This window comes from Aythya marila (genome assembly GCF_965140915.1).
Source record: "Aythya marila genome assembly, chromosome: 1".
Lineage (NCBI taxonomy): Eukaryota > Metazoa > Chordata > Aves > Anseriformes > Anatidae > Aythya > Aythya marila.
Genome location: NC_139042.1, coordinates 6363396 through 6379646, shown reverse-complemented (window position 1 = coordinate 6379646; position 16251 = coordinate 6363396). Strand labels below are relative to the sequence as shown.

Below are 16251 nucleotides of genomic sequence, written 5' to 3'. Positions count from 1 at the left end.
ATCTGCAATCAGAGATGCCATTTCACAGTTTGGAAACATCATGCTGCCTGTTTTCCTGGATTTGGTTAACTAGGACCCTTTTTCCATATCGTTCTTACCAGCAACCTCGTCATAATTGACAATCCAAGCCTTTACCACCTTATGGCTGGAATGCAACAAAACACTGTTAAGCTGGGCATGAAGTCTCTGGTTTTTCCAAGAAAAGTAAGCTGCATCCCTCTGCTCAGCATTAATCAAGTATGTCAGACCAGTCCTCCCTTCCCTGTGATGGCTCTCCATAGACCAAGAGCATCAGCACAAGGAGCTTTTGGTCTTTGTCCAGGGGTCACCGCAAACTGCAAGTGAAAAGCAGTATCTGACAAGTCTAATTCTCATAAGTAACCAACTGTTCACTATGAGCACAAAGATATGTGTGTGTCAGGCATATTACCTAGGTGGGAACAAAAGCAAGGAACCCAGCTATGAAATATAGAGTTACTGAGTTAAGAAACAGCATTAAGAAGTATAAATGTAACTGCAGAAAATTGGCTGTTTCAAGCAACACCATACTCAGCATCCTGCATACTGAAAGCTCCTGTTACAGGATTGCTGCTGACCCAGCAAAGACACTTTTGGGTATCCTGGGAGCACCTACTGTCAAAAAAAAAAAAAAAAAGTACAAGATATCCTTAAAAAAAAAAAAAAAAGAAAAAGAAAAAAGAATACTGATTACATAAGTGGAGGCATATGTTTTTCATGAATCTTCCTACTCCTTATGAAGAGGCAAAGCTGTCTGTTTTGTAACCTCTGTTTTCCTACAAACTACCACAACATCACAAAATGTGTGAGAAGACACCAGTCTGACGTAAAGAATGACCTGAAATCACTCAGCAGATCCTCTCTTGTAATTAGCAAATTCAAAAATACACAGATTGAACTTATTTTAGTAGTTCATCAAAACAATAATAATTAATGTTTCCACAGAGTTTCAAAAGCCTTTTTCTGAGAAAGTGGCCTTCAGATCCACTATGGGCTTGGTCAGTTATTTCCGATTTAACTTTTTTCAGCTTGTACAGTTGTTGTCTCTTCTCAGAAAGCTTTTAAGGCAGATACCTTGACTACCTGAAAGTGCTGAGCTACAAAAATAAAATACAGGGACAGGCACAGCATTTCAGAAATTCAGGTATTCTTCCCCATACTAGTGCAAAGAAATTGAATGCCTGGAAAACCTTCCTAATTTTGTTTTGCCCTTTCACCAAAGAAATGTTACATAGCTGCAACAATGGACTGAACAACACTAATGGGATTATAACTATATAGTAGGAAGGCTGAGCTCCTGACAGAAAAGCAGAAGGATATAGATCAGCCAAGTAGTCTAGAGTACTGAAATCATGCACATAGAAGCATTAGTGGGTTCAACCATTTTTCCTCATCATTGCTGTTTAGGTCTTGCAGACTGAGGAAAGAATGAGATTCAGCTAACCTGGCACTCTTCAGATATCCCATTTTTTTAAGTATATTAAACATTTAGTTTCAAAACTCATCTGTAAAACTAGTTTTCTGGGTTTGGGGAATCAGCACAGAGGTGAGGCTGCAGATTTCTAGCCACAGATTACATCTCCTTTATGCTAGCACATGGAGGTTCTGCTCCATCAAACTTTCAATTTCCCTACAAGATGACAGAAGCTGGATAAACGTGAACAAATAGTGGGATAATATTGATCAACAAAAGGAGAATGTCATAAAAATAATGATTGCTATGGCAGCAACCACTTCCCTTGTGGGACAAAGGCTAGTTTTAAATATGAAATGAGACAGTCTTGCATCTCCCTCTGAAGAATGGCAACACCAGGAAGTTCCTTATTGAAAATGTCACAAAAAGCTGAGGAAACAGAGGTGGAGGTAGATCACAAAAAAAAAAAAAAAATGGTATGAGAGAAGACATGCAGAGGGGAGACAAGACATGGCAAGCCCTAAAATTAAAATAAATAGAGTGGTTTTATATGGTGGAAATGTGAAAGTCAATGAAGGCTTGCAACAGCAAGGAAGATTTGGTTTGAGAAATAAACCTAGAAAGGGATTTCCATACAAGGCTTTTAGGATGGATAAATGGACTGAGATTTCATAGAAGATAATTGTTACTAAAGCCTCTTTTCAGCAAAGGGGAGAATAGCTAAGAGTGAAATTCACCTCTTCTCAGAACACAAAGGTCTAGCCAAAAGCTTTGTTCATGATCCACCTAAATGTTATAATGGAAAATAGGCCTGTTTTGTCTCTGTCCTCTAAACCAGAGGTTGCCATAACCTGTAACATTGTGAAGTGGTGCAGGTGATAGTTAAACACAGTCAAGTGCATAAAACATCCAAGCTGAAAATGCAAAAAGTCCTGTGGTTCTAGTCATGTCATTTGTAACTGTATTACATAAAATGTGAAGAAAAATGAGATTTTAGAGTTCACATTTCATTTCTCAGTTTGTTGCCTTTGGGATTGTATTTATTATTTGTGAAAACCTGCAAGTACCTGTCCCAGTTTATAAAAATCTAAACAAAGCAGGAAGGATATTTTCTCTTATATGTATATATTTGTCTTACTGAGCAGAAATATATGCACCTATCCAAGAAATCACTCTCAGGATGATCTTTATATGATCCAGAAGTCTTGGGGTGATATTCTTCTTTATTCTTGGGAACTATTGAAGAAGCATTTTAATAAAGAAGAATTGGTAGATTGTAGAAATATATAATGGGCTCTTAAACCTCTCCATAGAGACCTGTGTCCTTTGCACATGGAGGGCAATGAATTCTCTTGCTTAGTTGCTCAGATTGGTGAATGATCAGAGTTAATAAACCTGTAAGTGAGACAAATTGTTCTGAAATATTTTTAGAGTGAAACTTAACTAGTGTAGAGTCATCTCTGAATATCAATTTTACAGAACCCTTACAGTTTTACAGGGCAAAGAACTGGATTTTTAAGAGTTGATGTATTTGTTTTTGCAGGTGGTAAAAATATAACTTCTCAGAATCTGATTAGAAACAATGAATTATTTCACATATACTTTGGAGGAGCTGCTAGCTTGTAGTAGAAACCTGTTGGGACATTCTGAAATTTTTAAGTAGGCAATTCTTTCAGAAGATTACTCTGGTATGACAACAGCCCGTGTTAAAATATAATGTGTTTTGGAAAAGAAGGTGTAATATGTTAAAATTGCAAGTGCTTTTTACTAGGTGATATTTTCATGTATCATTGACAACTAGATCTACCATTCTTGACCTTGATACACAGAAGTGGAATTTACTCAATACTCTGATCTCAAAGCTTATTATAATGGAGACCCATTGTTTAATTAGAAGTGGCTAATGCTGTATGCTGGCTAATATTCAGGCACATTTTCATTGGGGAAAATTATTGGTTTTGGTCCCTAGCTGCTCTTCTGGCCTGCACCCAACCCTTTGCAGATGTAACAACAAAACCTAGATCAGAAAACTGCCTAGAGGTTGTTTGATAGGCATATTATATAAATATGGACCCCAAAAAAATGAAAACAAACAAACATGCTGTGGTAGATGTGAGTCTCACCATTGCTCATCTGGTTGAGTGTGTTTAATGCCAAGATCTCAGTTCTACTCTCCCTCCCACCAGTGTCATCAGGAAACAATTATTAAATTGTTCCCTGTCAGAAAGGAGCTAACAGACCAGTGACTCTAAACTCTCATGAAAGTCACAATGTTGGTGATGATAAAATAAAAGTGAGAGGCAACAAAGGTAAAGGCTTTGAATGTGAGCATGTCTAACTACCTAAGCACAAGCTGATGGCAAAAGCAGAACCATGTCTGACTCTGAGATTCACCACAGGGGACAGAAATTGTCTGTTTAGGGAATGACATGACATACTCTATTGTGCTTATATGGCAAGGTTTTAGTAGTGGGGGGCTGCAAGGGTGGCCTCTGTGAGCAGAGCCCAGCAGCTGCCCCATGTCAGATCAGAGCCAGCTACAGATGACTCCAAAAGGGACCTACTGCTGGACAGAGCCAAGCCATGAGCGACGCTGGTTGGGCCTCTGGGACAGCAGAGTTAAGGAAGGGAAAATCTGCTGTGCTACAGCAGCTGGGAGAGAGGAGTGAGAACTGAGAGAGAAGCAGCCCTGCAGCCCCCAAGGTGAGTGCAGCAGGAGGGCAGGAGGTGCTCCAGGCACGCAGCACAAGTTCCCCTGTGGCCCGTGGAGAGGTCCCTGGTGGAGCCAGCTGTCCCCCTGCAGCCCATGGGTCCCACATGGAGCAGATCTCCACGCTGCAGCCTGTGGAGGAGCCCCCGGTGGAGCAGGTGGATGTGGCCTGGAGGAGGCTGCAGAGGCTGGAAAGGGGTGGATGGAGGAATGGTGGTTTTAGTTTGCTTTTAGTTCTCACTGCTCTAGTGTGCCAGTGATAGCCAATAAATTACATTAATCTACCTTATGCTGAGTCTGTTTTGTCCACAATGGTAACTGTTAAGTGTCTTTATCTCAACCCATGATTTTTTTTCTTCATATTTTCTCCCCCTGTTCTGTTGAGGAGGGAGCATGAGAAAGCATCATGGTGGTGCTGAGCTTCCCCATTGTCATTAAACCATGTTTAATGTTCAGGTGGCCTTACTTGCATCATCATGCCTTCATCTGAAAACTTTCCTTCCACAGGAATCTGGGATAAAGAGGCCAGAATGCTCTACTCAGGAGCATTTCTGTCCACAGGATGACACTGTTCTGCATACATACAACTTCTTGGTTTGAAATGGAAACATTGGCCTGACCACATTAAAACACACTCAGAAGCAACTCTAAAATGACATTTAACAGATGCGTTGGCACTCAAGTTATTGACAAGCTACAGAACAAATAAAAAATTTATAAATAGAGACTCAGTATGGATACCCAGTATGGGTAAGACATTTAGCTGCAGCGAGTCATAAATACGGTTTTAATAACACAATGACTTTGCAGTTATCCATTTCTAAACATTACCCAAACTAGTTGAAAAGGCAAGTGTATAAAATAATTTCTGCAAGTAAAGCATACTTTCTTATTAATGCACCAAAAACACAATTTCCAAATTATTATATATAATAACCCTGTGAAGCCAAGCTCCAGCATTGTTTTTAAACAATTATCTAGTTACGGGTGTTACACATTCTTGGGAGCAGAAGGTACACTGCTGCAGGAAAACATGAACCAAAATGTCACCTATATTGTACCCCTTAAAAAGACTCCTGCCTTCTTGATGGAGAACTCAGTGCCAAACAGAATTACATGGGAATTGGCTCTGGTACAAAATCAACCCACAGACACAAACTGCATTTGATCAGATAAACGTATACTGGTAGGAGCTAAATCTAGCGAAGAAACAGACACATAAAACTGAATGTTTTGAACCTTTCTAATGAAACATTATGGTTGATCATACCTAATGACTCTTGCATATTAAGTATCACTTAAACAGAATCAGATTTGGCTCTTGGGAGTAAACCAAGCCATACAAATTAAGCTGTACCCAGTTACAAAGAAAGAAAACAAACAAAAATCCAGAGAAGAGACTGATTATTTTTTTATATGCATATATTAAAGGGTTTTGCAGCTCCAAGTGCTTTAGACAAGCTGCTAGTGTGAAAGATTAATGATTTGATAATTGCACCAGGCAGAAGATTTTTAAGTAAGGGTTTTACTACTGGAACTTTTAACGAGCCGACACTTAAAGGACAGAGAAGTAATTACGATGTTTATAATAGCTGGGTACAAGGATAGCAGGCATTCCTGAAGCAGGCAGGAATAGGAGGATTCATTTTGCATGCTGCAATTGGCTGTTTTTGCAAAACGAGCCTCTAAACATAAGAAATGCACGGAGCAAGAATTAAATGAAGAGCTGGAATCTTTGGGGAACATCTCAAAGCAATGATATCACACTGCGCTGAATGTAGATTGTGCATATGAGATAAGTGTGTGATGACCAAACTTGCACAGTAATTGCAAATGATTCTAGTTCAATATGCTGAAAGTATCTGCACCATATGCCCTGTAAGTAAGCAGTCTTTCCATACCATAGTACAGGGACAAGCAGACCTTCAGATACCAGATTTATATGTAAGAGTGGCAGCCAATCATTCTTTTCCTTCATTTTCCTCTTGACTAAAGGTCAAAACACTGCTGACCAAAAATAAGTAGCACTGGACACCAAACTAATGAAAACAAAGGTAAAACAAGGGTAAATTTATGTCTTATAATGTGCCTCTGGAGCTGAGCACAAGCCTGTGGCTTCAAGCAGTATTACTATTGTCATAGCTAAAGAGCAATTCAATTTTGATATTACCAGATGGATACCTCCATCTAGGTACTTTTATGTTCTCCATTATTGCATTTTCTGAGCATCTCACAGTTTTAATTGTATCTACCTACACAGCATTGAAGTGAGAGGCATCCTTTACCTAGTGACTGCTCAGTGCAATGCAGAGTGTCCTGGGAGGAAAGAAGACTTCTTCCCAGACAAGTGACCATTTGCTAAGCTGAGGAGCTGGGCTTACCCTTGCAAACCCAGTCTCAGACATCAGCAACCTGCTGATCCCAGCTGCACAGCTGCAAAGCTCTGACAGCAGAGAGGGCACATGCCTTTCCCCAGTGTTATCTGCAACTGGGTAGGCCGAAAGCACTTTTCTGAGCAGTGGAAAGCCTGTTTAACCCACCTCCAGATGAATCCCTATCTCACATTTCCTAGGGGTGAAATCGGTCCTCTCTCCAAAGGGGACAACTCAAAGAGCCCAAATTTCAAGAAAACCTTTTCAAAGCTGTGAATGCTGGTCTTATAACACTTGGTCCAATGAAGTAATGAAGCTCTTTGGCAGCAGCCAAATTGCAAACAAACCATGTCTTCATGATTTTCAGCAGCAGATTGGGCACATCCCCAGTCAGCATGCTAGCTGTGGTGAATACTGTGCTGAATGTTTATAAAATAAGGTAATGCTGAGTTTCCCAGCACTGAACAGTTTCTGTGCTTCTAGTCCAAACAAATTAAGATTAGACTTGCAAAATAGCTAAAGCACCCATTATACATGCTTGCCCTTTTCTTACTCTTCCCTGTGCATCTGCTCCTGGCCCCTGCTACATGGGCAATATAATTGTTCACTTGGCTTAAGCCAATGTGGGTGTCTTATTACTGAGACTTGAAATGACTCAGTTTAAAAGTGGCTGAGATCCACAGAGCTCTGGAGGCACATAACCTTCTAGTGCCATCTCTCCACAGCCATCTTCTCAAGGTAGCTACCTGGGATTTGCTTGTTTCCTGAAGGAGCTTGTCTGGAGCGTACCAGTTAGCTCAATGCCTAAGCACTGTCAGCATCCACAGACTACGTGTTCCTGGCATACTTTCACAACCTGCTCAATTAGGTGATCTCAGAACACACTTTGCTGTGTGCCGCCAACCCTTGTGCTGAATGTGGCATATGCTGGTACTAGCATTCCCTTAAACACAATTTGAGAGGAATGAAAATAAAGCTCCTATGATAGTGCCCAATGTACTAGGCATTTAGAGTAGGTATATTACTCTTTTCTGTTGAATTCTGCCACTTATAGATTTGGATATATAGAGTGGTGAAGGGCTGAGAGAAAAACAGGAAGGGCTTTGCATCTATGACTCTTCAACGCTGGTCTTTGGGTACTTGTAAGGTATGGAGGATTCCATCCTTGTATATACCAAAGAAAAGATAATATGCTATGATTTAACACTCCTCAGTGTAAAACCTCTTCCCAGGTAAAGACCTCTTCCCAGGTAATCTCTTTAACCTCTAGACTATAAAGGCATGTGTCAGTGTTCTGTCCCACTAAATATTGGATTATACCACATACATTGGAAACGCCACAAGAAAAAGCAAAATAATATATGTTGGTATATGTTGGTGTAAAGCTTAGTACACTGTTGTGGGTGAAAAAAAGAATCATTATCAGCTTCTCTCTGGCCAAGAAGGAAAGAGAAAATGGATTTCCCTCATCTTTGGAGAAGACCCCAAGTAAATAGCTTCTTCATAAGGAAAGATGTGTCAGCAGTGCTTTTACGCCCATTGCAAGAGAAGTCTAGTTATGGCCTTACATACAGCAATGACAGAATGATTCTGAATCTCAACTGGAATGAAGTACCAAAGTTTTAAAGAGGCAGATTTTAAGGGAATGACATCTTGTCCCTTTTTGGAATTTATTATTGTTAGCTTATAAGTTTGTTCTGGCTTTTGTAAACCTCAGTGTTTTTTTTTTTTTTTGTTTTGTTTTGTTTTGTTTTGTTCTGTTTTGTTTTATTTATGCAGGGCACTCAAAGACACGGTCTTTGATTGATATCTGGACATGCATGGCAAGATGCCTCAGACACTGCAACTCCTAGTCCCCTTTTGTGACTCAGGTCTTCAGTCCCCCTCTCATTACCTCACATACACTCCTTCAGAGAGAACCCAGAAGAGCAAGGAATTAAAATATACAGTTCCCAAATCCAGGGTTAGCATTTTCACCAATAAACAAATCTTGCAGAGTGGTTTCCAGGAATTTTTTTGTATACACATGGAGATATAGAGATATATATAGTGTCTGTGCTGTCAAGACTATTTACCTTCCACAGCGCTGCAAGGCTTTTTGTTTTGGAAACTAAAATATTTCATACCTCTAACTACAGTTCCTTTGGGAAGAGTCAAAGCCAACTAAATATTTTCTTTCCTCAAAGACTAGGGTTTTTTTAAGACCCAGCATTTGTTGCTGCATGGACATATTACCTAAAATGACAACAGTAGTGAGAAAGAACGAGTCACAAAGGTCATTTTAAAAGAGTAAGAGAAAGAAAGGCAGAGAAGCTGGCAGCTCCTGTTATTATATGTGATAAGTTAAACACATGTTTAAGTGCTTTTTGGAACAGGGATGAATAAACTGTTCTCCATGTCTACTGTGGTCTGAACAGAAAATAATTGGTTCTAACTGCAGTTAGGGAAACTTGCGTTTGTCATAAGGAAAGACTTTCTAGCAGTGAGGGAATAAATTACCTAGAAAAGTTGTGGGCTTTCCATCATGGGAGGTTGTAAAGAACAGATTAGACAAACATGTGTCAGGAACAGTTCAAATACAGTTGATCTGTCCTAAGGCAAGGGAATGGACAGCATGATTTTTTTTAGGTCTTCTCCCGAGCCATATTCTGGAGTTCCTATACCACAGCTAGCATGTTGGACTTGTTCACGTGTTACCTGATATGTCACATTTCCTGCTTGCTGTATGAATACATGAAACAAGCAAAAGCCTTCAAAAGTAGAGCCCAGTAAATGATTTATTGAATAGTGAACTTGCCCCAAAACACAGTTTCATTGATTCTGAAACTATCCACTAATTAAAGTTGATTTTGTCAAATTGGACTTACTGGAGGAAAAACAACAGGGATAGATTCACACAATAACATTCATATATGTATTTCTTTCTTCTTTATTCCCTAGCATCCACCCACTGAAATTATTTTGGTCTATGGTATTTACAGCTCTGCCAGATACACTACCACATATATTTAGTTTTTGTGCTGGGTGAAATGCAAAAAATAATGTGATGGTAAGAAATATTGCATCTGGAAACACTGATACCATCTATCATTCTAATAAATAACAAAGCTGCTAATGGTGGAGTATAAATCAAAGACATTGTTTAAATATCTAGGCCATGCCAAAGTATTTAATGATTTCATGAGGGCCAGGAGCTCCTTCAGGGTCAACACCTGAACAGCACAGAGTTTAACAAATGCATGCAAGCATGAAGAAAGTGGTGAGAATAAAAAAGCAGTAGTAATTAACATTAAACCCCAGAACATGTTTTGTTAATGCCATTGCAGCCATGGAGTGTGATGTGGGATCATTTATGCTAATAATTTGGACGCAACTGGTTCTGCTGATATATTCCTCTGGCTTTTCACATGCTTTTGCAAAATCGTGGTCCCTGAGTTTGGAAGTTGTCTCTCTTCTGAGACAGGAGGTTATAGGATGGGCTGCGACCCTGTCATCTCTCTTCTTTGATGAATACCAGTCCCAGTAAGCTGTAAGGCCTAGCAGCAGCTTATTACAAACCACTACGGTAACCACCAGTGGCAAAAGAGAAGGCTTAGAGGCAAGTCGTCTCTGTGAAACCGAGGGAAATTTGCATAGTAGTGCAAACAATGAATCTAAAAAGTTTTCTGTTATCTAAAAGTCAACACTTTAGGAAAAGTAAATATATCAATACAAAGGAGGGATCACTGGATACCTGACCTGGACAGTGAAAACTGGTTTCCTTTTTTAACCAACAATTAATATTAGAACATAAATACAGAAAGGAAAGCAATTTATGTAGAAAATTAACAGGTGGGCAACCAAGGAAGGTTTTAGTTGGAAATTTCATGAAAAGGAGATGGTCTCTGGACTGAATGAACATCATTGGGCTTTTAGTGTAGAGGAATACAGCATGTAAGAAGGTAGGTTTTCTTCTTTCCACATTTGGGGCATGTAATCGAGGACAGAGGAAAGAAAAGTACAAAACCATCAGTTCCCATAAGGAACAGACCATGAATAAGAACTTATGTTGTATATTAGATTATCCAGTTACGTTTTCATGAGGAAATTCTCTCAGAAAGCAATGTAGACTGCAAATTTGAAAATGAGGGTACCCTGGGTAGTCTAGCTGTCAGCACTCTAGCTTGAAGAAGTTATTCAGGTTTCTAAACAATACTTTTATGTTGTTTTGCTTTAAATTAGAAGATAATTTTAATAAGGTTAGCAAAGTTTGGAGTTAGCCTTATATGTTCTATTAATATCAGCACAGAATTTGGCATTTAAATTCCCTTGGACAAGAGCAGGAGCTCAGTCTTTGGAGATCAATGAGGTTAAGGGAGATGAGGCTGAGGGTCAAATACTTTGATGAGGTTGAAATGGAAAGTATGTGATCCACTGTCTTTCTCAGATACTTCAAGAGATAACATGCTGGAATACTCTTGCAACTTTTTAAATCATACAGCTTGTGGAAAAAAAAAAAAAAAAAAAAAAAGACAAAAATAAAAAGACAGGGATCAGCTAGTTGTGTCTTCAGGCTGGGACTCAAATGTTAAATCATTCATGGAATATACCCTACATTAATGTTAAGACTCATTTGTTCTGATTTCACTCAAAATTTGAATGCTTGCTCTCATTAATTCTGAAAGCTTCCGTTGCTAATTAATTTTTACAATTAATTTCTTCATTTCTTCAGAGAGTTTTGTTCTAGCAGCCTGCAATTCTGATTTATCTTTTTAAAGAATCACATATAAAATACCATGTAGAATTATGATTTGTTTCTGGGTTTTACGTTTTTTAAAAAGATGAAAGCTCTATGAAAGAAATAATGATGCTTATGAAATGTGCACTGGGACAATTTTTTTAGTTCTATCTCTATAGTTCTATCTCTATACTTCTATCTATACCAAAAATGGAACTTTTTATAAATCTTTAATTCTGTTCTGAAAATTTTGCAGTCCGTAATCACTCTATTTCTTTCTTGCTTTTTAAGAACAGAACAATTTATTGCTCAGTTTTCTGATTTTTGGTTTGATTGCTTTATTTGGGGCTGGGAGGGTTAATTGTTTGTTTCTTTGTTTGTTTTTTTAAGTACAGATATGATGGTCAGATAATTAGTTCAGACTGCTAATTCAGTTGATAATCTGGAGGCAGGCAGAGGTAGATTAGAACCAGTGCTGATGAAGAAAGGCATTGGATCCTCCCACTGGCCACAAGCAAAAAGTGTATAACCTGCAAAGGTGTATAACCTTCTTCTATATATCTATTTCTCATAAAGACATGGTTTTTGGTTGATATATATGTGCACTTTGACTATGGAAAGGTACAACCCAATGTCAGTCCCACACACATGGAAAGTCCTATTATATTTTTTTACACTGGATACAATCACTGGTGTATTAATAATCTCAGCAGTAAGCAGGCAATATTTATGCTCTTCTGGGGCCAATCACAGGCACCAAGTATCAGATAAAATACACCACGGATGAGAAAAATAAAGTTTTTTACTTCCCTTTTGACAGATGGCAATTGGAAGGATGAAGAAATTAGTGACATATTCAAGGTGAAAGAGATAATGCTATACATCTTCCATATTCCAATCTAATTCCTTAATGAAGGCCACTCATTCAATCTTATAAATCATTTTGTGGCAATTTTCAGACTTGAAACATATCACTCATTACGTATATTTTAATTCACAATCTGTCCAATTACCTCTAGGGTTTTCTGCAGATTTTCTTGTCCTGTAGCAGGAGATGTTGTCTTCTCCCATTTCTCTGCAACTTGGTTTGCTTCTTCTAATTTTTGCTCATAGCTTTTCTGGGAATTTAGCAGTGTCACTTCATAAAACTCTTGAATATCTGTTTGTAAAGAGGAATGAGCAAATGGCATTATTTTATATGATGGCATTTGAGGCCCTGGTGTTTATTCTTGGTTGATACATATTTACACATTTTCAGAAGACAGATCATAATGATAAACACATACAACATTTCTAGCAGAAAGCATCAATATGCAAATTTGTTTTCTAAAATGTCAATGAGATTCTTGAGGTATATTCTCATTTTTAAAGAGGTTCTTACAAATCATTTCAAAGAAATAAATGAATAATATTTATGAGGAGAGACTTAATGAACACCTAGACAATATAAGTAGAACAGACCCTTACAGAAGTGTAACTAAATCACAGACCATTTTGATGAGGAAACTAGAAAGTCATAGATATAAAATACCCTAAGAGGAGTTTGTTGTCAGACACCTGCCCCAGGCATCTGGGCCACCCTCAGCCCCAACTGCAGGTGCATTTAGGAACATTTTTAAGTGGGACACAGAACTTGAAGAAACACTTTGTGTGTTAAGCACTTCACTTCAGAAGTGGCTAATTAATGTTGGTTTTAAACCAAGGGCAAGTAACACACCATCTCTTTGTATCCTGCTTTAGAGAGAAAGATTACATCTACCTGGATACCTTCTTTGACGGAGGGGCTGGTTATAAAAGCTATCATGCTTTCATGTCTCTCTAATAAATGCTACCTAAGGTGTAAAGAATGTGGAAAGGCATAATTCTCAACAAGTAGGTGTCAGACAAAGCAAAGAAGGAGATGGAGAAAACTTTCTAGACTTAGGCAAAGAAATTATAGGGAAAAATCAAGCTTATTATATTTATATAATGCCTTTCCTAAACACTTGTGACTATGTTTTTTATTTTATATTTCATGAAGAAATGTTCTGTTTATATTTTACCTTAAATTGTATTAAATTAGACATAGCCCCACACTTAATGAAAGCTGTGATAAATCTGTACCTGATGTTAATCAGGAAAATGAACTTCTCAGGATGTTCCAGCATGTCTAAAAGGAAAGAATATGTTCCCCAGGAAAGCTTTTTAGACCAGAAAAGATAATTCTCCCAGCATTAACCATAAGGAGTGACTAAATATTGGAAAATATTGCCATCATGCCTGAGCTTCAAAGATAACCATGGATTTTCTCATACAGTGTCAGGTCCCATGCGTGGGCCAGGAAGAAATAATTTCTAAGTATAATAAATAACTGCTATGGAAGTACATCTGCATTTTGTGTTATAAGCTGTCTCCCATGATAGGAGACTGAACTAGATTGTATGTGACCATCAGAACTGAAAGAGCAGGGGAGAGAACAGCAGGGGCACCTGGCTTTTCTGCATCTTTCAAGGGTTAGTCAAAGCTAGTCAGCAGTGTCTAGTCTGTGCAGTGTCCCATACCCTTGAAGTGTCTGGCCAGATCTCCAGGAGGCACTCTTCCTTCTTTAGTAACAACTCACATTGAACTTTTCTTCTTTTTTTGTTTGCTTGTTTGTGTTGTTTTTGTTTACCTTTGTTTTGTTTTCCTCCAACTTCCAGGTTCATTATTTACTCTATTTCTTATTTACAATAGGATAAATTAATCAGAAAATTTTATTTGAATATTAATAACAATGATCCATAGAAAGTTGATACTACCTTCTATTTCACAGACAATAAAAGAAAATTGCTGATACAAATATTTGTAAGTATTGATACTTCATATTGCTAAGAGCATTTGCTTCCAGGGTTAAAGTTAGCACCCACTTTTAAAATGAAAAGCTATGGGACAGTTGCAATGAGAATGGGAGTTCCCCCATTCTCACTGGGGGGACTTCTGACCATTGATTTGAATGTTCACAGTGGAATTGAAAACAGTTCTAATATATGGTTTGACACCGTCTCAATTTATATTGTAACTGCAAGTTTTAAGACCAATATGTAATTATCTCTAGATAAATACTTTGCAGAAATAAACTAGAAATTGCCCTCTGGCAATGGTATTCAGCTGGCATAGCTGTTGTTATCAGAGTATTAATTGGGTTGATGGTAGTCAGTCCAGGAACAGCAGAACAGTGCTTTCTTTCCAACTTTAAGGACTATCTTACCCTAGCATGTTCATTAAAAATAATGTGCGAACCATATTTGCATGTGTATCCGCGTGTGCAAAATAAATATAAAAACCTCAGTCTCTTTGTAAAAGTCCTTATCTATTCCAAGGAGGCTGTGGGCTTCTTTCACTGGAATAATGATTATTGGTGTGCAGACAAGAGCATTTCAAGTGTACTTATACGGTTACAGAAGAAAGCACAGAGGATTCACTTAGTTGGTTGCTTTTTTATTCCATAAGCTAAAATTGCTGTTTCTATGGAACAAGTGCAGTCACTGACTTGCAGTCAAAGTTAGCATAAAATAGGATCTGTAATTTGCTCTGAGTAAAATCTGCTCTACCAAGCGATCTTCATTATGTCAGACATGCAATCAAATTCTCAGAGGAAAAAGCAGCTGAATACTACTGAGGATGGGAAACGAGGTGTAATAGGGGTGGTGGGATCAAGCAGTCGTAGAATAAAATTTGGAGCTAAGGTTGTAAAAAGTAGTTGTCAGGGCATAGCAAATGAAATCTGAAATGAAAAGAAAAAAAAAAAAAGAAAAAAAAAAAAGAGTGTAGCTTGTAGTGGGAACTTATGGAAAGATAATTCAAGAGACTAAAGAATTACACATATGAAACCTCTATCTATTTATTGGCACAGTTTTACCTCCCTTCTTTGAAAACAAGTTCAGATTTCATTTAGAAATCTGCTGGTGAACTCAGTAGGCACAAAACATCTCCCTTGTTTTGGTACCAGAGGAGCTGTTTGACCCTCTCCACTACTCCAAACATTTTGTCAAGCAATGTATTCATGTTTGTTTAAAGTGTCTGTGAATCTCACTGGATTTTCAGTCCAACTGAATTTATTCATTTGCTTCTTAAGAGTTGACTTACTTTATTTAATAAACTCTTGTTGTTCACTTAGCCTTGCCCAAATGTTTTGTCAGTTTCACTGTATAAAGATAAATTGCGTAGAAGAAATTATATATATTGTAATATGAAGTAATCCTAAAGATTCAGTGATACATTTTATTTTGGATAATTCCATCACTGGGGAAGCAGGAAAACAAATTTTCTCTACATCAGCATGACAGAAAACACATCAGTATCACTTTATAAATGCCCATAGACAAGTATAGAATACATCAGTGTGTCTGTGCTCTGCAGGCAAATTCCAAGGACACCCTTCTCTTGCCTTGCAGACCTTTACAAGGATAAGCAGGATCAAACCCTTATAACGTAGGCCAGGGAGCAGTTTTCTTTACTGCAGTTTAAAAAATACATATTAATCATTTAGGCTTGAATTTGAGTTGTGCATATTCTTAACTCAATTAAAAAATATATAAATATTAAAAGACAATAAAGTGGACAAGACTAATAACTGGAGAAGACACAATGTCCTACTCACATAAAAGAGCGACCTTTCTTTCAGCCAGCAGCTACACAGAAAGAAAAATGTGATCAGACAAAGCTGAACAGGCTGCCTAAACTGGGCCTTGTCTTCGTTTTTAGTGATTGGTGCTGCAACCCTAAAACCATTAGTCCAGTGCCATATCTGTTCCAATGTATATTCACCTCAATGTCCATTCATTACAGCAAAATGTTACAACTCTTGCAGCAAAGGGATTAAACAATATGAAAGGCAACATTTTTGAATAGCCTAAACTTTCTGTCTTCTGTGGCCTGGGCTTTCGCTAGCATTCTAATGAGAAAAATAAATAAATAAATAAATAAATAAGATAAAGCAATGCAATCCCTCATTCATCTCTAAGCACTTCAGCAAGAGAAAGATAGAAGTAAATTGAAGAGA

At 37.9% G+C, this 16251-nt stretch overlaps 1 protein-coding gene across 1 annotated transcript in view; it reads right to left on the bottom strand.

Moving 5' to 3' along the window:
• The window catches only part of DLG2 (discs large MAGUK scaffold protein 2), a gene marked incomplete at its 5' end in the record, with an annotated part of 1037476 nt that overhangs the window by 900314 nt on the left and 120911 nt on the right, over positions 1-16251 (bottom strand). Inside the window, one exon of the mRNA XM_082764777.1 lies at positions 12245-12390. Coding sequence (XP_082620903.1) covers positions 12245-12390 — 146 coding nt within the window. The remainder of the gene's footprint in view (positions 1-12244; positions 12391-16251) is intronic.